The 23,949-nt window shown below is 51.8% G+C and overlaps 1 protein-coding gene across 1 annotated transcript; it reads right to left on the bottom strand.

Moving 5' to 3' along the window:
* Positions 1–846: 846 nt before the first annotated feature.
* Positions 847–13,641, bottom strand: EFNB1 (ephrin B1). Its single transcript, XM_058712636.1, has 5 exons — positions 12,729–13,641; positions 3,959–4,236; positions 3,113–3,205; positions 2,803–2,931; positions 847–2,667 (listed from the first exon to the last, which is right to left on the bottom strand). The coding sequence occupies exons 1-5, from the start codon at positions 12,854–12,856 to the stop codon at positions 2,255–2,257; spliced, it is 1,041 nt and encodes a 346-aa protein (XP_058568619.1). The 5' UTR covers positions 12,857–13,641; the 3' UTR covers positions 847–2,254.
* Between the last annotated feature and the right edge of the window lie 10,308 nt (positions 13,642–23,949).

Below are 23,949 nucleotides of genomic sequence, written 5' to 3'. Positions count from 1 at the left end.
AGGCCCTGTCAGTATCCATCTCTGTTGCGGGACTGAGGCCAAACCCTCTTCAGGGCCCTTGCCACACTCCTGGACCACGAGCCTTCAGGGGAACTGAGTGTTCAGGGCTGCTCTAGCTCGAGGGCTTCAACTGCTAGCCAGAAGCTCCTAAGTATGCCATGGTGAGGATTCTGGTGTGGCCCAGCTCTGGAGACAAGAGAGGAAGAATCTTCTGGCTACGAAGTGAACTTGGCAGCCTGAAATCTCAGTACCCAATGGGCCACAAGTGAGGCCCAGCTCTTAGGAAGTTATTTCTATCCACCTTTAGGTGTCTTGAGGCAGGGCAGGGCTGGGCCTGCCAGCAGGTTCCAGATGTAGCTCCAGCCAGGTGGTGGCAGTGCTTGCAGACACACCCAGGTCCCCATAGGAACACCTCTTCCCCCATCAATTCTCTCTTGCTGAGCCTAATGACAGACTGGGCAGATGCTCATGGCCTATGCCATAGAGGTGACAGGATAGACAGGGAAAAATTGTCACAGGCTCCAGCAGAACAAGAGGGCAGAGTATCCTGCGGGCAGAAGAGGAAAGGCACAGGACAATTGAAACATCTTGTTCCACTAGGAAAAGCCACCCTCTTCTTATACCTGCCCAGATCTTCAGTGGTTTGGGCACAGGGAATCTCTCTGTCTCTCTCTGTCTCTCTGTCTCACACACACACACACAAACACACACATACTCACACACACACTCACATACTCACTCACGCTTCATTCCACAACATCATGACACCATTTTACACCCAGTTCTCCATGTGGTTAATTTTTTTTCTTTAGTTCTCATTTTTTTCTAAGAAAAAAGCAACAAGAAAATAATTCAGAGTTTATACAAAACATCTTTACATTATTTTTTCCAAAAAGACTAGTATTTACACAAATGGCAACAGAAACAAAAACAAAAAACCCTTCCGACTGCCACCTGGAAGGGGATGGCTGTTCCGCTCCCTCTCCCACCTGGCACTGGGGTGGGCAGCTGGCCAGGAGGCAGTGTGGAGGTGGATGGTGTAAGGCCCAGCTCCTTCCATGGCCACTCTGGGAGCACCTGCAAGGTGCACTCAAGTGGCAGTCTGTTAGCAGCCGTGCTGGCAAGGAGCCGGGGTCAAAGTGCACGGCGTGCTGGCCCAGCCCTGGGCAGCCTCTTCCTCTTTCCAGGCCCCAGCCCAAGATTGGAGGGGCCAGTGGAAGCTGGGTTGAGGGGGGCACCCACTTGTGCTAGAGCCCAGAAAAGGAGCAGGCCACCTGGCCTTATACCCGCTTAGGTCTCTGCCCTGGGCCTCTGTTTCCCCACCGGGCCAAAGGATGCCAAAGGTGAGGAGAGAACAGGGCAGGGAGGGGGAGGGGGAACTCCCAGATCTGCAGGGCAAATAGCCACCTGGGCACCTCACCTCCCTCCACCCCCATGAGGTCATCTGCCTGCAGCAGCTCTCCTGTTCCCCAGGCAACAGCCAATTAAGACGTTAATTACCGTGAGAGTGAGGGAGGCAGGAGATGCCCAAGAATCCCACAAGGAAGAGAGTTTTTTTTTTGGTGGAAGGGTGGCAGCCACTACCCCATTGCCAAGATCAGCTTTGTAGAAGGAGGGTCAGGAGGACAGAGTGAAACACTTTGCCCAATGGCACTCTCATGTTCCCTCATGGGCAAGAAGAGCTCTGGCCTGCCACCCCTCCCCAAAATACCAAGGAGTTTTTAAAAGAAATGCCATCCTATGCTTCCTGGCTGGCCACATCTTGCCCCAGTTCCCTTAAACTGAGCTGGGCCTGGCTCAGAAAGCCTAAGGAGGGACTGCCTTTTCCATTTTCTTTAAAAAACAGATGCAAATGAGTTGACAGCTAAAAAATGAACACAAAAACATTAAAAACAGTGATGATAGCGGACAAACAGTCCTGGGAAGGGGGAAAGGGGGTGGGGGGGGCAGGGCCAGGGGGGCATCTTCCTGCCTGCTGTCCATCAGCGTCCAACCCTGCCCTCCAAGAAGGGGTGCCCCTGCAGAGCCCAGAGGCCTGGCCAGAGGGGGAAGGCACAAGAGCATGGTGGCTGGGGGCAAAAGCACCCCCCTCCGAAGCCCAGGGGGCAGGGCAAAAGGGGGATTATAAAAGCCAAGAAACTACAAAACTAAATACAAAGGTGGGCACAGCTGGTAAGGGGAGGGAGTGTGGGGGAGAAAGGAGAGGTGCAGTCCTGGCCGACTGTCCCTCAGGGCCCGAGGCTGCAATGGGCTCTCAGACCTTGTAGTAGATGTTCGCTGGGCTCTGGGGTGGCATCTCCTGGACGATGTAGACGGGGTGCCCGTAGTCCCCACTCACCTTCTCATAGTGGGGGCAATAGTTGTTCTCTGTAGTCCGTAAGGGGATGATGATGTCGCTGGGCTCGGTGCCCGCCGTGCCACTGCCCCCCTTGGGACTGGCCAGGGTACTGAGTGAGAGGGCGGGTGCCCGCTGTTGGGTGTGCTTGCGATGCCGCTTGCGCAGCTTTAGTAGCAGAACTGTCAGGAAGATGATGATGAGCAGGAAGATGACGCAACCAGCACCAACGGCCGCAAACAATGCCACCTTGGAGTTGAAGAAGCTGTCAGGGTCCCCACTGCCACCTCCACTTGTACCTGGGCCACTCTTCTCTTCCTGGTTCACAGTCTCTGAGGAAGGAGAAGGGAGGGGAGAAATGGTCAGCCAGGGGTCCCAAGGCCCTGTTCTGCCTCACTTCAGAGACAGGGCCTGAAAAGGTAGCTAAGCAATGGGTTCTGCCCTTTGGGAGACACCTATACACTCACCATGCTTGCCATCAGAGTCACCCAGGGAGCTCCGACCGCTGGGGGCCTGTGTGGCCATCTTGATAGTGTTATCTGCCTCCTTGCTCGGCCGGCTGGTGGTCAGCTGCTCAGGTGTCACAGCATTGGGGTCTGGGAGTGTGGAGAGCACAGGTTGATGGGGGACCCCACTAGCATACATGCCTCAATCATCTAGCATGGGCCAACAATGGTCTGTATATCAGACCTCAGATACTCTAACCCCATTGCCCCTCCCCTACTCCCAAACACATCCATACCCAGACAGAGACATCTATTATGACTGGGCACTCACCTTGCCCAACCTTCATGACGATCTTCATGGTGCGTGTACGGCACACACCTCCCTCCCGGTTTTCCAGTCCCTCCAAACTCCCATTGGATGTAGCTGTAGCAAGAGGCCAGAGAAGTCAGGGGGAAAGGAAGGTCTGCCCTCATTACCTAGAAATCCTAGTGTTGTCTTACCCCATGAGAACAGAACTGGGAATTGGGGGAGTGGCAAGCAGTGAACCTTTCTACTTATCTCCCTCTCACTGGGAACAGAGTAGCTGGCCCAGCTCAGGCCACATCAGAAACTAGGCCTTCCCCCAAGGGTGCTGCTCCTTTAACATGACCAGGGCTTAGCCTTCTTTCTCAGTATCTTCTCATTGTGTGATCTCACTCAGAGGCAAAACAGTCAGAACTGGAATCATGAGGGAGGCTTCTATACAGACTAGAAGGAATCCAGTCAGGTGAACTGGGTTAGAGTCCCAATCCTGCCCCTAACTCCATGAGTGATATCAGGGCAGGAAGCTCCTTCACTTCTTGGGGCCAGTTTCCCATGAAGAGAAAGTCTGGACAGCCAGCTGATCCCAAAGGGTTCTTCCAACTCTGTCACTCCCAAGATTATATCTTAGGTAGGCCAAAGAAATAAGAGAGAGCACCACAAAGTGGAGCCCTCTCCCAGCCAACTGCTAGAGCCAAGGTGAGCTGGCAGCCATCCTCTTGGTGAATGTTAGGGCCAGAATTCCAAGGCCAGGCTGGAAGGAGAGCATGCCAGTCTTCAGAGGGAACCCAGATCAAGGTGGCTTGTGTGCTATCTCACTGTACTACTTAGAAAGCTCCTAGATAAGAGAGAACCATATGACGGGAAGAGACTCACAGGTAATGTAGTAATCATGGTGCTTCTTAAACTCCAGGCCCATGTAGTTGGGGCTGAACTCCTGGAACTTAATGGTGAAGCGGATTTCCTGCTCTGGCCTATTGCAGGTGACCAGCACGTTGGGGTCAAGCACAGTGCTGCAAGCAGCTGCCTGCTCAGGCCGCACCAGGTACAGCTTGTAGTACTCGTAGGGCCGCCCTGCTTCTGCTCGGGGGCAGATGATGTCCAGCTTGTCTCCAATCTTTGGGTAGATCACCAGGCCCTTCCCACTCAGGAACCTGCCCAGAAGGGAAGAGATGGTCAGCCTCACGGTCAGGGGTCCCAGACCATCTCCAGAATCAAGGGCACAAACAATGAGGGGCCAGGCTGAGCCTACTGGGTGGAGATGGCAAGAATAGGCATTCTGTCCTCCCTCCATCCTTAGGCTGGGGGTGCAGAGAGAGAATCACACTGCCAGCAGGGTGTGGAAGGGGTGGCCCATGGGCAAGGCTGCCAGGCTTTGACTGCTTGGTAGGGTGGGGCACTGCGTAGCTGGGGGAGCCCTTTGTCCTAATGTGGCATTTCCACAGGGGGCTGATGTGGCCAATGTGAGGCTTGGGCTGCCTGGAGGTGGCAGCCCTGTCTTCTTCCTACCCCCATCACACACATTCCTTCAGAGCCACTGCTACCATCTCCCTACCACACATGCATGTGTGTGCACACAAACATGCTGTGCATGTGCACGCGTACACACACACACACACACACACACACACACACACACATACACACAAACAAGCCCACACACAAGCCCACACATGCCTTAGCTACCACCCCTGCAGCTCCCAGAAAACAACTGGGGGAGCTCAACCTATCTGAGACCCATACCTTCTCTGCCATCCTTGCTAATCTTGGGCATAATGAGGAGATATGAATAGGCATCACCTGGAACCAAGGGTGATGGGCATAGTCTCTGGCCAGGAGCAATTCCACATAGCTCTCCCCACCTCCCACTCCCACAGCCCAGTGTCTTATAGGGGACTGATTCAACTCCCATAATGCAAGAATGTGAGTCCCCAAACTTGACCAGTCTCAGTCCTAAAAAGAACAGAGGGAGGGGAGAAGGGGCCCAAGCAGGGACAACAGATTATGTAAGATAGGGCCCCAGGAACTTCACACATCTGTGTTCTAAAATACCCATCTCCACACTGCCTCTGTTCCAGATCCTGAGGGAGATGGACAAATGCCTTCTGAGCCAGGTTCCTCTTCTAATCCTGAAGGCCAGGCACAGGGAATAGCAGGGAGAGAGCAGCTGCCCAGGGCCATCTATTCATATCAGTGTCCTAGCCTAAGCACACAGCAAAATGGTGGTGCTATCTTGGCCATTTCTGAGCCTGGGCAGGCTGGAGCTGGAAACAAGGCAATAGTATGTAGCAAGGAAGAAGCAGACAGACTTTGGAATCAGACAGACATGGCCCTTCCGAGCTCTGCAACCTTGGATGAGCTACCTGATCTCCCTGGGTTTCCATTTCCTCACTTATAAACTGGCAGAGGTAAGAGCCCTACCCTCCTGGGATTGTGGAGGGGATGCAATGGTGCATGCAGAGTGCCTAGCACACGGTAGGCACTCAACGTGTTTGACTCCTGCTTAGAAACAGTCTAGTTTGCCAAGAGGCAGGAGGCCAGATTAACAGCAAGTACCTATGAGACCAGTCTTGCGGTTTTTTTGGTGGGTGAGGGGGAATAGGAAGAGGAGTTATGGCTCCATCCTCAAGGATTTTACTGTCTGCTGTAGGCCAGAAAAGTAAAAATGGTCCATGCTTTGGCAATAGACGGGACAAGGCTATCTGTAGGTTATGTGGGAGGAGGGTGGTTCAAACAGCAAGAGCTGGAGGCAGGGAGAGGAAGGAGACAGTTCATCTGACAGGATGGTCTAAGATGGTTCCTCAGAAGTAGCAGAATGAAAGTGGGTCCTGGGTAAGGAATTAGAAGTTAACACAGAGCAAGAGTGGACAAGAGTGGCTGGGACACAAACCCCAGGCCAGTGATTGGCCCCACAACTGGTAGAGAAAAGCAGAAGAGGAGGCCAATAAGCTCAGCTGGGGCCAGGGTAAAAGGCCTTGAGGGTCACAACAAGCAGTGTGGGGTTCATCTCACTGGAGACAGACTTTCTAGTAAGGACAATGAAGGGTTGAAAGCAGTGCTTCAAGAGAACAAAGCTCACAGTGGAAAAGCATGGCTCCACTTCCTGGAGGCCCATACCACAGTGGGGAGCACAAGGTATGAGTGCCTAGTCACACAGTGCCCTCACTCAAGGGAGGGAAATGATATCCCAGGAGGTGAGTCTAGACCAAGTAGATGAAGAAAGACAGCCCTCCCTCAATGTTAAAGGAGGCTTCAACAAGCTGGGACATGCCATTTTGCTGTACAGGTCAGTAAAAACCAAATGAGAAGGTCCTTCCCTTAGTATCTAGCTTTACTGCACTCCAGAGGGCCAGAAAGGAGGTGGGCATGGGATGAAGGCCCATACAAACATTTGAGAGGAAACATCCTCACCCCATTAACCACAAAAGGCTGAGAAGTTTCATCAGACCCCCTATAACTCCCAAGGCATTTTTTGTTTTCCAATCCTCACACTGGTTCCATCCAGACAGCAGGATTAGACAACTTCTAACTTCTTAGCACCAGAAGAACCTTTAAGACCCACAGAGTCCAGGCTCCTCATGGGAGGGAGGGAGTGATCAGATGAACATTCCTATTGAAGAGAAGTTCTCAAAGGCAACCAGAGGAGGCTAACCTCACCCAGAATGTTGACCCCTAGGGGGTCTAAGAAGACCTGAAACATTGGCTGAATCCTTGTACAGCTGCACCTCAACAAGACCCTACATGGAGGTGACAGCAGGTACACAGAGGACATGCAAATGGGGGGTATGGGCCAGCTCACCTTTCTAACCACTTGGACCTGGCCTCCTCACCAGGGAGTCTTATGGGTTCTGAGCACATCTGTGGCCACTCAGGCTCTGGAGCTCCAGAAGTGAAACACAGGGCTTCCAGCTACTTGGGGTTATCCCTTGAATACAGACACATTGAGGTAGCAGATGTCTATATAGTGGATGGGGGAAGGGGAAGAAAAGAGGACTATTGCCCCTAACACCCCTCAGACTCCTCAACCTCAGAGAAGACTTCATAAATATTCATTAGTTAATTTGCCTGGCAGCTGCAGAGGGGAAACTCACCTTCTCCTAAAGTGCAGAAGGGAGAAGACCCTGAGGAGACCTGCCTTTCCTGACCCTGATCCCCCATAATGGTGCCTTTTCAGCATCTTCTGTACCACCAGGAAACTGCTTCTGGGCCTTTGAGAAGCCCAGGAAAGTGGCAAGGGGACCTTGCCAAGGTGGACATGTAGCCAGTGACAGTGAAACCTGAAGTCAGCTTATAACACTAGCCATACTATATAGGAAGGACCCTGCCCATCTTTCCTCATACATATCAGGTTAGGAATAGGGGCAAGAGAGTTGGAGGAAAGATTGTCCCCAAGTTAAACTCTTTATCCCCCACTTTTCAAAAACTACTACTCCCCCATTATCAAGCCAAGCTTTCTTGCCTGGGGCCATCCCTAGACAAAGCCCTTTTCTGGAAAATAAGGGGATTGACAAGGCCCAGCAGGAAGCCTGAAGCAGGTCGCCATGGTAACCCCTGAGGCCTTCCCTCTTTAGCTTCTGATAGCCCCAGGACCCCAGTGAGCCACCCCAGGGAGTAAAGGGATTTGAAGGAGGCCATTCCAGCTCCTGTCTTATAGCCTACTTCTTCCTTCCACCCTAGCCCAAGTTTGTCTCTCAGCCTTTCTACTGAACTGAGAAGGGCCACCATGACTGCTAATCAGAATCCTGCCATTCGAGAAGCCTGCAGAGTCTGGGGCAGTAGCCTGGTCAGAGGTCAACTGTCCTCCTGTTTCTTTTGTCCCGCTGAGCTCCTTTCCACCCAAACACATACAGTCTACAGTGGGGCTAGCTTGCAGATGTGGGTGTCATGCCCAGAAAGGTGCCCATGTTCCACCACGTCTACATTTTCTTCTCTCTCACCCTTCCCACAGGCTCTAGGAACCTGTGGTCAGAGATTGGGAGAGCGTGGTCCCTGGCTATGCTAGTGCAAGTCTGGTTAAGACTCTAGACACAGCTTTGATTTGGTGACCCCAGCACCACTATGCCTGCATCCACAGAGTGGCAGGACTAGCAGAGGACAGACCCCAAGCCAGAGCTCAAGTCTGCTCTCTTCCCAGCAAGGGTGGGGAGCCCCCAAATTAAAGGCTCCTCTTTCATTCCCCCAGCTCCACCCAGCCCCCAAGGCAGCAGGAGCCGGCCTGGCATGTCCCAGCAGTGCCCGCCCAGGCGTGGGTGGGCAGGAACAGCAGCTGGGTCCTGGCACACAAGCAGCACTGTCGGAGGTAGGGAAGCCAGGAGAGTCCCAGAGGGTCACCCTCCCCACCTACATGGGACTACACTCTCCCCCTGCCCCACCAGGCTAACACTAGGGCCCATTGGGGGCTTAACACGCCCTTCCCTGTCTGCTTTCTAGGGGATCCCTGAGAGGAAGTGAGATTCCTGGCCCAGAGAGGAACCAAAGGTGAGATTCAGCACTCAGGAGGGAGAGTGCCAGGCAGTGAGTTGGCTGCCTCTAGTTCAGGTCACCCAAGCAAGGCTGCTGGTAGACCTAGCAAAATCAAATGAGGAAGCCAGAGCACTGCTCATCTGATGCAGGCAGGGCCTGAGTCACGAGGACAGATGCACGCACATCTGTGAAGTAAGAGGGGCAGGGAGATGGCACCTCTTTCCAAACCCCACCTTGAATTCCTATCTCTCCTAGATTCCAAGGTATAGCAGGATGGCATGGAAAGAATGGCATACAGCAAGCTCTACCCACTATAAGCAGACTGAGTTCAGACAATTCATTTCCCTGTTCCAGGCATATGCCTTCTCATCTGGAAATGGGGACAATTCCTACTTCCCAGGGCGGTTGGGAACAACCAATAATATTTACATATGAGGATGCTTTGTAAGTAGCAAGGTGCTGCCTGTTAGTTAGCATTGCCAAGCACATTACCATTTACGGCTTATGTTCCTGGCTGCTAGCACCCCCACCCCAAATGACCACTATGAAAACACACCCAGGAGGAGTGGGTTATGGTACACAAGGCAAGGAACCCAGAATGTGGCTGGTAAGCATCCCACCACAGCTCCCCTGATAATCATGGAGTGTACCCTCCCCCAAACCTGGTGTTCTCATGGCAATAAGCTGCCTCCTGGCTGGCCCACCTCCTCCACAGTCCAAACCCCAGAAAAGAGTAGTATCCAGGGCCTGGCCGTCCCCATTCACCTGAGCTGATGAGGCAACAAAGAACCTGAGGGGATACAGGGAACCCTCAATTTAGCCTGCACCCCAGCCTCACAGGCCCTTCTTGCCCTGGCCTGGCTGCCTGGGGTGGGGGTGGGGAGGAAGGGGAACAGGAAACTTTAGGAGCTGCTGGGTTCCCATCACTCTCAGGCCCCCACCTGTGGCCAATCAGCCACAGAGTAGGAGAGGTCAGCCACCCTGGAAAGGGGCCCCCTGAGCTGGCCTCCCCAGGACTGTGAGCTGGAACAGCTGTGAGGGGGCTGGGGCCAACACTTTGGCTTGTGGCAGGCAAGCCTGGGTTAGGGTCTGCAGCTGCCCCCACCCATGTTGGATGGAGTCAAGGGTCCTGGACACCAAGCTGAACCCCCCACCCCCAACCCCTTATAGGGAAGGTGTAATGTGATCTCAGGCACATTCCCACTCCCTGGAGGTGGGGGAACCTGAGTGGGGGGCAGGAAGGGGTCAGAATGGGACTGAGAGACTGAACTGCAGCAGCTGGACTTGGCTGAGGACTCAAGTGTGAGGCCTACCGGCTGCCCCAAGCTCTCAGGGGAAGAAGCTGGGGGAGGGGGCTGCTCTGGGACCTTCCATCACAGCCCCCAACCCACCCAAGCGCATGCATTCATTCTGGTTTCTCCCAACCTCTAGTGGGACTAAACCTGCTTCCCCAACCTGTGTTCATCAGGGTAATCTGACAGGAGGGGCTGAAGAGGCAGAAGCTAATGCCACCCATTCAAAGACCCCAGCACGGATTTGGAAAAGAAGCTGTAAGTCTTAAGCCGGCCCTTCCAGCTCCCCTCTTCCAGTCAGGACTGGGGCTGCACGCACCCTGGAACCTGGAAACATACCCCCAGCCCCATCACTTCTTTATTTTGATTTTTTTCCCAAGAAGGAAGCAATTAAGCAAGGTTTATAGGCACTGGGAGATTTGAGGGGTGGGGTGGGGGTGCCAGCTCCTGACAAGGCTGAGTAAAGAGACCAAAAGCAGGGAGGAAGAGGGGAGGGAAGAGAGAAAATGAGCCTGTGAGGGAGAGCACGGGCATGTGCGAGAAACAAAAGGACTTGAGAAAAAGAGGCAGAGAGTGACTAAGAGTGAGAGGGAGTGTGAGAAAGAGGGAGAGCAGGCGAACCTAGCTGGAGAGGGGAGGTGAGCACAGCTCACAGAGGGTGTGAGAGGGCAAACCAGACACAGACCTGAGAGGGAGGACTCGGGCAGGAGGCAAAGAGGGAGAGACAGACAGAGAAAGACTGTTTAGTTGAAAGGCTGTGGCAGCCTGAGGGTTGGGCGCGGTGGCAGAGGCAGCCCCCAGAGCTTGAGTGGAGCTGAGGGCAGTGCCTCCCTCCTATCCTCCTGCCCATCCCCCATGTGCCAACACACACAGACCCTTGGGCATAGATGGAACTGGGAGTGTGTGTGTGTGCAGGGGCGCCAAGATCAGTCCCCCACCATTCTCAGGATCTGTTCAATTATGGGATAGAATTTGTGCAGGTCCTACTGAGTCCTCAGCCACCCCCCCCCACCTTACCACCCCCCCAAGGATGCCTGCCCTCAGCTTGAAGTGGATGGTGGTGTGGGCAGAACTCAAAAACCTATAAACTGGTCCAGAGAACTAAAGGCTCAGAACACAAAAACGGAGAAGCTCAGAGAGATCTTGTTTCTCCCAGCTCCCCCCTCCCCAACTCTGCAGGAGGGCTCCTTTCCAGCTGTGGAGCTGCATGCTATCTCTGGTTAGAGACCCCAAGAGAGCAATTAGGTCACTCCCATGAGCCCCTATAATGGGCTACCCCAGGCGGATTTCAGCTATCCTGGTTCAAGAGAGAGCATTTCCAGCCTCCACCCTTACATGAGGGAACTGGGCTCTTCAGAACCTTTCCCCTGCTTAGCTCAGGGGTCCCCAGACTATCTTGAATCCCTGCTGTTAGGAGAGCTCTGCACCCAGGTTGGCTTCTGGGTGGGGGAGAAATTCTTGTCAATCCCTTTCCTTGTACCTTGTTCTCTTTCCCAAACCCTCAACTGACCTTGTTTTAACCATCCCACAAACCAGTAAATAGGACTCTACCTTAACCCAAGGAGAATAGAACTAGAGAAGCTGATTTCTTCCACTCCAGGGCTAAGAGATATATTGTCCCTGGAACCTAAGAGGCCAAGGGAGGCAGGAGCCCGGGGAAGTTAGCGGGGAGCCCATGAGAGTGGACAGGGATTCCGGATACAAACATCAGAGAGCATAGAGGGCAGGCCAAAGCCCCCCAGTTTCCCACTAAGTAGGGGTGTCTGCACATTGCCGGGACCTCTACAAAACAGGAAGAGCAATCTTGACCCTGGATTTCAACCCCAGTCCTGAATGCCAGAAGAGTAAAAGGTCCAGAGGTCACCACACAGCCCCAGCGACTCTTCACTAACAGCCCAGAAACCACTGAGCCACCGCCCTAAAAGGTGTGTGTGTTGTTTGGGGTAGGGGGAATTGTGAAGGGGGAAGGAGGAGGAAGAAAAGAAAGGATCTTCTCTACATAGCTACCTCGCTAACCCCTTGGGAAAAGCTAAGCATAGCTTCCCAATCTGAGGGACATAGGGTGGGGGGCCAACGGGATTCGCTTGAGCAGGAATCCTTCGACCCCCAACCACCTCCCTCGCCAGCTCGGACGCCACTCTCTGCCTGGGCCGGCTCTCGAAGCTCTGCCACCGGCTCCATTAGACCCCCGACAGGCGCTGGATCGAAACCACCCCCTCCCAGATACCTCTCCCACTCCGCCCCTCTCCACCCGCCGCCTTTGTGAGCCTGGGAGCGGCGCCCGCCCTTCCACGGCCCGGCAGGGAGAAAAGAGGGGCTAGAAGAGACGGCAAAGCGGAAAGCTAGAGAGGCAAACAGGGAAGAAAGAGAAATGAAAATGGGAGAAGCCCGAATGGGGATACAGGCGCTGCCACCCACCCCAAGCGCGGTGTCCCGCCCTGTGGTCCTTTCACAGCTAAACAAACGAGGAACCTGTGTTCTGGCCTCGCCCCCACCCAGGTCACGCTAGCCCCTCGAGCGGCTCTCGGCGAAAACCGTCACGTTCCCAAGGGCCCCATAGGGGAATGCGTTCTCTCCCCCACCCAGCTCTCGGGTGCGCCCTCGAGCGCCGGGACTCCCAGCTCCGCCTGGCGCCACCATCCCGACTTGATCCGGGACGTGCGGAGGAGAAGGCGGGGAAGCCAAGGGGTCACAACCCAGCCGAGTGCCCCCACCCCACCCCGCCGCACCCTGCTCCGCCCGCCCGCAGGAAAACACACACGAAAACGACGGAGACAAAATGGGGTACCGCTCTTCCTCGGAACACCTCCCCACACGCACTCGGAGGCGCGTGGCCTCACCCTGTAGGAGTGCCTCCCACCCCCAGGGATCAGAGCCAATAAGTTACTCACTTGGGGTTGAGGGAGCTCCAGGACACGGGCTCCAGGTTCTTGGCCAACGGCGTGGCAAGCCGGCACAGTGCCAACACGACCATCGCCACAAGCCACTTGCCGAGCCAACGCTGCCCAGGCCGGGCCATCTTCCCGGGTGCAGGCTGCACTTGGGATTCCCTGGCGCCTCCTCAGCAAACTGGCCTCGCCTTCCCGTGCTGCGCTGCGCTCTGAACCGCTCAGGCGCCCATCCTCCGCAGTCGCCGGCCTTGAAGTGCTCCCCTCCCGCCGGCTTCGGTGTCGCTCTTCTCCACCCGGCGGGCCAGGAGGACTCACTGGGCAGCTGTCCCCAACCTGGGCATGGGCCGCAACCTCCGATGGCTCGTTCCCTTGGTCTCTCCGCCGCACGAGGGGCGACGGGGGCTCTGCGCCCCCGGGTGATCCGGCCCGATTCCGCTCGGCTCCCGGAGACTGTTCGAGACTGCGCGCCCTCTCCCTGACTGGGTCTCCCCACTGAAGACTCGGTGGCCGCCCCGACGCCTCGACCGTCTCGGGATCGACGCCCCTCGGAAGAAATGGGAGTCTCCCCACAACACGAGCTCAATCCGGGGGCTCCCGGCTGGGTCGCCCTGGCACGGTCTCTGTTCCTCCAGGCCACACTGGGACTCTGGGCTTCGCGCCCCCCGACAGCTTCTACTTCAGTGGGGCCCCCGTTCAGTGTACTTAGAAGAGCGGGAAGACGCAGTCGAGCGAGCCAGTTCCATCAGTTTTCTATTCTGAAGCCTCCGCCGGGTAGCCCCGCAGCCCCTTCGCCGACTCCTAGCTCCCCGGCGATTGCGCCCGAAGGTCTGCGGCCAGTGCGAGCCTCACACAACTCCCACTGCTGTCCAGCGCGCATAGACTCCCTTCGACTGCCGCTGAGCTGTCTACTCCCCTGCTCAGGCGAACGCAAGGCCAACCCTACTCCTCTTAGCCAATAGTAAGCTCCGTCTCGGGGGTCCTCGTCCTGTACCACGCCCCCAGAACAGGAAGGGGGCGGGGCTTCTGGGAGCTCTTAAGGACGCCGTGCTCGCGATGGCACCAATCTCAGAGTGTGGCTCCTGCGGTTAGGGGTGGGTCCGGTATAGTCCCGTTCCCAGAGCGCGCAGCCCGTGGGAAGTTGGAGCTCCTCAAGGGCTGTCGGCCTGCCCTCCTCCCGCACGCCTAGTCAACACTCTGGCCCACTGACCTGGGCCACACAGGCCCTGTCACAAGTATCCCGTGAAAGTACTTCCATTCTCTTTACGCAGGAGCCCTGAAGTCGTGCTCTGTGCCCCTCACTGTGGCAAAAACAGCCTGTTTGCTCTTGGTCCCATCTCACGTAGAGTTCTGGTGGTCTTTTCTCCTTCCCTAGCAATGCAGTGTCTGCTTGCACTTGGACCTGGAGTCCTAAACATACGGATAGCGTTAGGTAATGGAGACTGAGAGAGGTCAAGTACAAGTACGGGATGGAGGTGGGTGGGAGGTGAGTTCTTTGCCCCTGGGGACTGGGCCTTCGGAATCTCAGCTTTAGGGGAAAGCCTTGTGGGACCCAGGAACCCCAATTTGGCGTCGTGTCCTGTCCGAAGTCGCAGGCAAGGCCCAGAATAGGCCAGCGGGGATGAGAGAGTGAGAGAGTACCTCGATAAAGAAAGACACCTCGAAGGCAAAGAGTCAAAGGCACAAGGTGGCCGCTTTTTGAAAAAGCAAAAGCAGGCGTCCTGGCCCCAAGACACCAGACTCCAGCCCCTCCCGGCCTCGCCATCTGGGTCTTTGTCTCCCAGCCCTCGCCCATTCTTCCCGCCCCTCCTCGCTTCCTTGCTTATAACTTTGGCTCCATCCCATAGCTCAGACCCTCCCAGTCCGACCCACTCTCATGGTCGGACCCCAACAAGCGTACCCACGTGCTAATATCTCCCCCTACTGGTCTTCTGTAGCACTGTGGGGACCTGGGACAAACTGGAAGCTCCAACCCCGGAGCCTGTCACACACAAACCTAGCACATGATTTAAACACAAGACTTGGGACAGGCTTAGTGGCCTTGGCAAGAACTGCGGCCCAGTATGTGGAGGAAGGGAAACCATTAGGAGGAAGATCTAGGTTTGGGTTGGCTTTGGGATTGCCAAGGATATACTGTCTTTGCTGATACTTTATAGAGATAATTAGGTGAGCAACATTCCCCAAATTCTCTACAATTTACACAGTTTTGTGTCATATCACTTAAGTAGGGGTTTCTCACTATGATGCTCTCTTTGGCTGTAGGGTGAAACTGTATTTGGAGGGAAATAAGGGAGAAGCTAGGCCACTTCTACTTTTAGGGACAGGGCCTGGAAGGTGAAAGGGATCTGGGTGGACAGGGTCGAGGAGGAACTATGTCAGGTCTCTCAACTGACAGCTGGACCCCTTATTGGGGTGTGAACAAGGAGAAATGAGAACAAGATACAAGGGCACACCAATAGTCTGGCTTAGAGACTTGGATCCCTTGAAATGTGCATGCACCTGAGTATGGAAAGAAGCGTGTTGCTTCCTGAGTACCTACTCTGTGCCAAGAATCATGTTAGATGGCTTTTCTCTCATAGTCTGATGAGATAAGTTTCACTCCCCCCATTTCAGATAAGAAGGAAGATAAGGCTCAGGGAGGAGAAGTAGCTCCACTGAGCTCATCAATGGCAGAAGCAGGATTTCCCCCAGGCTTATTTGTCTCCAAAGCCTATATTGACTTGACAAATTTTCAGCTGCTCCTTGCCTACTTGATTACTTAATACATTCCTGGTTAAAAGCTGGTTCATGCTTGGAAGGCAGCAGCCTTCAGGATGGCCAGGAGTCTACTCTTCATTCCCAGGTTACTAGGCCTGGGAAAGTTCATCTGTGTTCCTGGCCACATCTCCAAGTTCCTACCTAAAATTGCCACCACCAACCCCAGAACCAGCCTCAGATTCTTCTGCCAACATGCCCAATGCCCCTTGGGAGGCAAACCCAAGACCAGGAGGGGGATAGGGGAGATGAGGCTATGGTCCCAGACTTGGGAAACCTGGGAAGACAGAAGCAACTTCTGAGTGTGCCAACACCTAATTATGGCTGGAGAGGGCAGCAGAGGAAAGAGGAGAAGACTCTTTATGTCTAGGCCTGCTCTACATGCTGATCACCCCTGGTCACAGCACAACCTTTCTGCCTCAACCCGTTCCCTCCAGTTATAGGGTCCTCAGTAGCCAGGCTGGACCTACTCTCTGCCACAGCCAGGGCCAGTGACTTCAAGCCCTCACATCCTGCCCCACTCTAGCAGGGCCTCAGATGTAATGATTCAGGCCCCTAAGGTCGGGAAAAATTACTCCCCACGGGAGCCTGAGAAGAAGTTGGAATGTGTGGAGCATGTGGACCCTCTCTTATCCAAGCCCTCCCTACTCCAGTGGCAGTCGCACCCCTCCCCATGCCTCCCAGATCAGTGTCACCAAACATTCACACACACACACACACACACACCCTTGGGATTAAAGTCCACCAGGGCTTCCTGAGCAGTTGTGCTAGCTACCCTGGTGACCCAAAGAAGAGCCCCACCAGCCCTGTCTTCAAGGAGTTCCAAGCACACCAAAATCAGCACGTGGGGACCTCCCAGATCCAGGGATGATGAAGAACTTCTGAAAACTTCAGGAAACCTCAGACATCACGCAGTCCCCAGAAAGTTTCCATCAGTTCCTTCTGAGCCCAGCTTCCCACACCCACCAGAGGCACGAGGTATAAACTTCAGAGCCCCAGATTTCACTGCTTATCAGCTGTGTTTCCTTGGGCAAGTCAGTGAACTCATTTATAATTTGGAGATCATCCCTCCTTCACAGAACTGTGGTGAGGAGTGAATGAGATAATGTGTACATCAAGGGCTTAGCATCATGCCTGGCCCACCATGGTTCACTGTATGGAAACTCATTCTTCCACAGAGATACCTTCATTCCTAGTCACACAAGTTCTCCCTTTTGCCTGTTCACACATTTCATGTACACATGCACAGTTTGTAGCCCCTCTTGTATATTCACACACAGGTACATACATATTCATACAAGAATACTTGGTGTTTCTCACCTATCAATTCATGCAGTACCAGGTGACAGGATTGATTCCTGCTCCTGTGGAACCTAGATTCTAGCCCCCACATTTTCTCATGTCACTGTTACATACATATGCATGAACACACACACACACACACACACACACACACACACCCTCAATTTCTGTGGCCCTTGCCCTTGACCTCTCCTTGCCTGCTTGTACTCTGAGACAAGAGAAGTGAACTAACTCACCTAAGGCCACACTGCCGAGAAGTAGGAAAGTCAGGATTCTAACCTAGGCCATTTAGCTACACAACTTGTGTTGTAACTGATGACTCTCATGAATCTACACTGATATCCCAAGGCTCTGGAAAGGAGTGTGTGCCAAGGGGTGGGCCTTGCACACCAAAGGGTTAGAGAACAGGCCTAGGGTAATATGAGCTGGGACAACCCAGTAAGCCTAGCAGCCCTCTCTTATATCTACAGTCATCCCCAGCTTGCCCTAGGTCTCCTGTCTGTCCCCTCAAAGATCCATAGCTTCTGCACATACCCTCCTCACAGACACACACAGCTATTCCCTACAGGGAGAGAGAGAGAGCTCCGTATCTTGAACACCCACTGTATGCCAGGCACTGTGGCTGGTTACTTTCACCTTTGGTGCTATATTATACATCCCTGAAGTAGATATTTATGGGCCTATTCTAGAAATGAGAAAAACTGAGGTTCCAGGTTCCAACTGTCTGCATCCTTTACCCCTGCCAACCTCAGCTTGCAAGGCCCTCTCTTGCCTGGCTGGCTCATTCCCACCATCCATTTCTCTCCTGTTCTTCCCTCTGCCATCATGGCTCCCCTAGCTGAGATTTGCTGGGGTCTGTGTTGGACCCAGCTGTCCTCCTTCCCCCACAAATACCTTGCTTTTCCCAAATCACTCTATCTCTGGGTTAGTCTCAGGGCAAACCCAGGGTGGGGCCCAAGCCCTCCCACTCTTCCTCCTCCCCTCCCCTGGATGCACCACACCCCAGGTCAGGTCACCCAGGTGACCCCACCCAGGACTAGGTCAGATCAAGCCTCAGGTAGGTAAACCTTACAAGTCTAGTTTCACTGCAGCCATGACAATTTTAAGTGGCTGGTGAAGGAGTGGGTGGTCCCCAAGGCCCAAGGTTCAACCAGACTCTCAACCCCTACCCCTCCCAAATCCTGCCCCAACTTCATGCCTGGTTTATAGGTGTTTGCACTGAGATCACCTTGATCTTCTAGGTGTCAGCCTGGTCCCTGCTCAAGCTATCAGCACTATACTAGGGATAGGAGGAGCCCCTCTTCTTGAGATGGTCCTGCTCCCCTCCCTCTCACTCTCTTTATCCCTTCCTTATTCCACTTCACCTTACCCTGGACTTCTAGAAATCTGTCCCAAACCCTCAGGCCCCATACAGGCAAATGACCTATCCCCTGTCCCTGAAAAAAGCCTACAACAGGGCATCTGAGAGACAGAACATGGCTAGGTGTGGCAGGGTAGGTAGCACAAGGCTCTGACTGCAGCTGGGACCCTGGGTTCCTTAGAAGCCTCCTCTTTGGACATCCCTGCCCTCCTGTGTCACTGATCTGGATTCAGCTTCTTCTAGCCATCCCTCCTGTTCTCAGCTCTCTAGCCCAGCAGGGGGCAGTCTAAGAGAGAAATCCCACAACACTCCAACCTAGCCCTCCTGTTGTTCTCTCACTCCTGGTAACCTATAGAGTGTGCAAAGCAAGGCTGGGCCATTCATCACTGTCAAGGTCTGAGGAATTTGGAGGAGGAGGAGCAGTAGCTGTCTCCACCTTGTCACTGACCCTAGTCTAGCTTCCCATCTCAGAAGCCCAGTAGGCCTGGGGGAGGATAATGCTGGCTGGAGAAATAGCATCTTTACCCAGTCCTGCTCCTGGATCCTTAGAGAACACATTGGACGTGCCAGGCCTCTTAAACACAGGGAATAAAATACCCTTGGAGGAACATCCCAAACAGAGCAAACATTTGAACAACCCAAGGAGCACAGGGAAGGGTAGCTGCTTCCTCATCTCTCCAGCCCTCCTAGCTCTAACCTCTCACCAGCCTGTGAGCTAACTTCCTACATCCCACCCTACCATGAAGGCTAAAGAATCAGGTCCTGGACTTTCTTGACTGATAAACACAGGCCTACTGGTGGAGAGTCCCTGAGCCCCCGAGGGCATCCTGAGGCTGGACCCAGCTGCCCAGATAATGACTGGCAGATATATGGCACCCAGGCCCACCAGCCTCAAACTGCCCCTTAGCCAACCCAGCCAGTATTTCTGACATTGAAACCTCCACTCCCCACTCACAACTTAGCCCAAACTTGGCTTAGAGACCTTCCTTCCTATCTACAGTTAGGAGGGCCCCAGTGCCTGGGCTCAGTGTACCTCCCAGTGAGGGCCCAGTTTCCTTCTAAGCTGTTAGTCTGCACCTAGCCTCCCCTATCCTGCCCCCACCATGCCTCCACCTCCAGAGGGCTGCCTAACTTGGGGTTGGGGTAAGACCTCAATTACAGAATCACCCGGCATCTTCCTTACAGGAAGCCACCTTCTCAGGGGAACATGAATTTCCTTGGCCTAGATTGTTTTTCTTTTACAGACCCTCTCTAGGACACAAAGTAGAGCCTATAGCAGCACCTAATCTCAAGAGGAATTTTCTTCCTTGGGCTAGTGTCCTAGGAAGAGGTGGGGAAGTCACGAAGCTGGGGGCTTCTGAACACAGTGCCACAGGGGATTAGGGCTCTGAAGACATAGGAGGGAGAAGATAGGATTTCAGATTTGGGGAAATGAGGCTGTTGAATCACAGGGATAGAGTCCCTAAGGAAATACTTCCTCTCCCTGGTAGCCTCCCTATTCCTCAATCTCTGTCGACCTCCAGTGGCCAGCCCAGTATTTGCATTCCAAATGCTGACCTAGCACTAAACCTGGCCACTTACAGCCCAACAGGAAGTAGGGGACACTGCCAGCTTTGGGTGCTGGCCTGGGCTGAGCTAAGCCAAGAACATCCTTTCTTCTCCTCCCCATCTTCCCTTTCAGTACTGTAAATCCGATCTCTCCAGGCCTATATCAGCACCCAGCTCCTCTGGGCAGCTTTCCTGGAAGGTTCTAGAAAACAAGTCTGTTTCTTCCTTTGAACTCCATATCATGACTGTACTTCCTATGATTGGCACTTGAATTGCCATTATTTGTATACCTCCTAGCTCTCCCACTACATACTAACCTGGGGCAGAAATCACTGACTGCTTCTCCTTTATCTTCTACGTGAAGCCAAGCATAAGGATGGGCATACAGGAGGTGTGCAGTGTTAATGGTGATGATGTTGATGATGATGGTGGTGGTAGTGGTGATGTGGTGATATTGGTGACAGCTGCCATCTACTGAGTACCTACTACATTCCACACACTTTGTATTCATTTTCTCATTCAAAAGTCATTTTATATAGAGACCAGGAAACTGGCGCTATGAGAAGCCAATTGAGTTAAATAATGCCTTACATCTAGTAAGACTGGCAGACTCCAAGGCTTTATGTGGATCTCTCTGGCTCCAAACTACAGGTATTCCCATCTCCTACATGCCATACACTGTCTTTACCCCTGGAAGGGACATGGGGATGACTATGATTTAGTCCCTGACAACATGGCATGATATGGGCCACAGCAAAGATGATGTGCTCCACAGAGCATGGAGGAACTAGCTCTACATCTTTCCAATTTTTCTCTACTTTGCTCATTTGACAGAACAGATTGCCAAGCCCAGATGAGAACTCTCCCAGGTCCCATCACACAAGGAGACTGGGGCCACCTAGGAGACTTCTACAGACAGTGAGGGCTTGACAAAGTCAAGAATCCAGCAGCACAGAGGAAGAGTCCATCAGAGATTGCTGTCGGTAGAATAAATACCCAGACCCTCCCATGAACAACATGGGTCTGTTAAATTCACAAGCACTGCTGGGACTTCTCTGGGAGCCTGGCAGGTGCTGGAATCTGAGGTTTAAAGAGATGAGAGAGACATGTGACTTACTTCCCCTCTCTCCATGCTGAGCCCAGTTAGCTAACAGTGCCAGGCCAACAAGCACTATTGAGTAGAGCACCCATTGATCTGAACCTGAGCCATTTGCCTTTCTCCAGCCTGGTGACCTTAGAGGAAACCCACTCTCGCCCTCTCTCTTTCCCCAAGTAAACTCTTCATCTGAGACTCTTTCAGTCACTCTATTTTTAGTAGTCCTTGGTGCAAAGAGTACCTGTTTGAGTTGGAAAGGAAAAAAAGCCCATTTTGGGGGGTCAGAGGCGGTTCAAACTACCCTTCCCTTGCCTGCCCCACTACTAGGGTTCTAACAAGGCCGTGGCTTAGAGTTGACAACCTTGGAAAGTAGGATGCTTAGTTTCCCAGGCACATTCTACAAGGGGCAAAACTTGCAGGTTTCATGCTGGACTTTCCATGGACAGTTTATTAAGGGATTTCTATGGCCAAAGTGGCTGAGTGGTAACACCTGCTTTTAAAAATGTCCAGTCTGAAATGACCGGAGCCAAGAAATAAAGCACAGGCCTTGCCTCTGAAATCTATTTTCCCCCCCTCACATTTGTGCAAAACACAAGTGCTTCCTAGAAATCTCAGCCCTGCTAGCAGGGCCTCCCAGGGCCACTGCTGGGCAGAAGCACTGTGATCGTCCTCTAGAAGTGTATGTGCCCTCACCAGGCAACCCACCTTCCATCAGCAGCAAACAACCTCATTCCCAGACTTAGCTGGTTGCTAAGACTTATGGGTGTGCATGTACCCCACCACACAGGATGTTTGCACTCCAGGAGCTCATTAGGGAAGTTGGACTCACACACTGCCACCTAGCACATAGCAAAACTTATACTTCTGGAAATAATGAATCCAGGAGCCTTGACTGAAGGCATGCAGCCTAGCAATCTATCCTGGCACCCTAAATGATCCCAGGGATGAAATCAAACCCCAGGTCAGTGGTGTTAAAATGGGAATTGTGGGGACACACATCATCACACACAAATCAACAGACCACAATGGATGGGGCAATGGTGTCACACAGTATTGGGTGGCCTAATGGCATTCACTATGAGGGAATGGGAGCCCAAATCATAGAGCTGTTGTGAGGGTTAAATGGATAATATATGTGAAATATTTATACAGCATGTGCCATAGATGTGTTAGCCCTTATTAATTGTCTTTTTGCCCTCTTCAAATATTTATTAGCCAATTTGTATTTCTTCTCAGCTTTACATATTCCTCTCCTTTGCCTTTGTGGTTTTCTTCTTATTAAGTTGTAAGAATAATTTATCTGTTAAGAATACTAAGTATTTGGGGTTCCTGGGTGGTGCAGTTGGTTGAGCATCCGACTCTTGATCTTGGCTCAGGTCATGATCTCGCAGTTCATGAGTTTGAGCCCCACGTCGGGATGTGTGCTGATGGTGTGGAGCCTGCTTAAGATTCTGTCTTTCCTTCTTTCTGCCCCTCCCCCCACCTCTCAAAATAAATAAATAAACTTAAAAAAAAGAATATCAATTATTTGTTGAAACTCTCTTGGACTTGGACCCCAAATTATTTTTATTATGTTTTTGATTTTCAGATTATTCCTTATTACAGCTTTGTTGAGAAATAATTTGCAAACCATAAAATTCACTCCTTTAAAATGTACAAATCAGTACATTTTAGTATATTTGTATAGTTGTGAAAACATCATTATTATCTAATTTCACAAAACTTAATCATGCCCCAAGTACCATATCCATTAGCACCCATTCCCCACTCCCCATTCCTTTCTCCCCCAGCCCCTGGCAACTAATAATCTATTTTCTGTCTTGGTGGATTTGCCTATTCTAAACATTTCATATAAATGGAGTCATACAATATGCCATATTTTGTGACTGGCTTCTTTCATGTAGCCAGTTTTTGAAGTTTGTCAATGTTGTAGTACATTGCCACATAATATTTCATTGCATGGATATACCACACAATTTTTTGGCATTCATCAGTTGAACATTTGGGTTGTTTCTACTGTTTAGATACTATGAATAATGCTGCTATGAACATTCGTGCACAAAATTTTGTGTGGACATATATTTACATTTTTCTTGCTTACATATACCTGGAAGTGGAATTGCTGAGTCATGTGGTAATTCTATAACTGTTTTAGGAACTGCCATATTGTTTTCTGAAGCAACTGTACCATTTTACATTCTCACCAACAATATATGAAGGTTTCAATTTCTCCACATCCTCCCCAACATTTATTTCCTTTCTTTGTGATTACAGTTATCTTAGTGGGTGTGAAGTGGTATCTCACTGTGGTTTTGATTTCTCTGATAACTGGAGATGTTGAGAACATTTTCATGTGCTTAAAGCACATTTTTGTTATTTTGATGAAGTACAATTTTCCATTTTTTTCTTTTGTTGCTTATGTTTTGGGCATCACATCAAGAAACCATTGTATGACCCAAGGTCTCAAAGATTTACTCCAAAATTACTTCTAAGAGTTTTATAGTTTTACATCTTACATTTAGATTGATCCATTTTGAGTTCATTTTAGTGTTTGGTATGTATTAGGGTTCCAACTTCATTTTTTTTTTTCTGGATATTCAGGTATCCTAGCACTCTTGTTGAAAAGACTTTTATTTATTTATTTTTATTTAGATTCAATTTGGTTACTATATAGTGTAGTATTTGTTTCAGGAGTAGAATTTAGTGGTTCATTATTTGCGTACAACACCCAGTGCTCATCCCAACAAGTGCGCTTTTCAATGCCCATCACTCATTAAGCCATCCCAGCTACCTCCCCTCCATCAACCTTCAGTTTGTTTTCTGTATTTAAGAGTCTCTTATGGTTTGCCTCCCTCTGTTTTTATTTTATTTTATTTTTCCTCACATTCCCCATATTCATCTGTTTTGTTTCTTAAATTCCACATTAGAGTGAAACAATATATTTGTCTTTCTCTGATTTATTTCACTTAGCGTAATACACTCTAACTCTAACCATGTTGTTGCAAATGGCAAGATTTCATTCTTTGTGATCCTTTAGTAATATTCATGTACATATGAATATATGTATTGTATGTATGTATATATTTATATATATATATGTATATTCACTTTATCTTTATTCATTCATCAGCCGATGGGCATTTGGGCTCTTTCCATAGTTTGGC

This window comes from Neofelis nebulosa, chromosome X (assembly GCF_028018385.1).
Source record: "Neofelis nebulosa isolate mNeoNeb1 chromosome X, mNeoNeb1.pri, whole genome shotgun sequence".
In the NCBI taxonomy this organism is placed as follows: domain Eukaryota; kingdom Metazoa; phylum Chordata; class Mammalia; order Carnivora; family Felidae; genus Neofelis; species Neofelis nebulosa.
Note: the sequence above shows the minus strand (reverse complement) of the source record. Positions and strands in the feature narration are given on the sequence as shown.

Bases quoted from the DNA above. Each gene is read 5' to 3' on its own strand.
- EFNB1 (XM_058712636.1), bottom strand. From the start codon at position 12,856: ATGGCCCGGCCTGGGCAGCGTTGGCTCGGCAAGTGGCTTGTGGCGATG. The intron at 3,206-3,958 runs GTGAGTCTCTTC...CTCTTGCTACAG, and splicing joins CCATGATTACTACATTACCT to CTACATCCAATGGGAGTTTG. The intron at 2,668-2,802 runs GTGAGTGTATAG...CTCCTTCCTCAG, and splicing joins TGACTCTGATGGCAAGCATG to AGACTGTGAACCAGGAAGAG.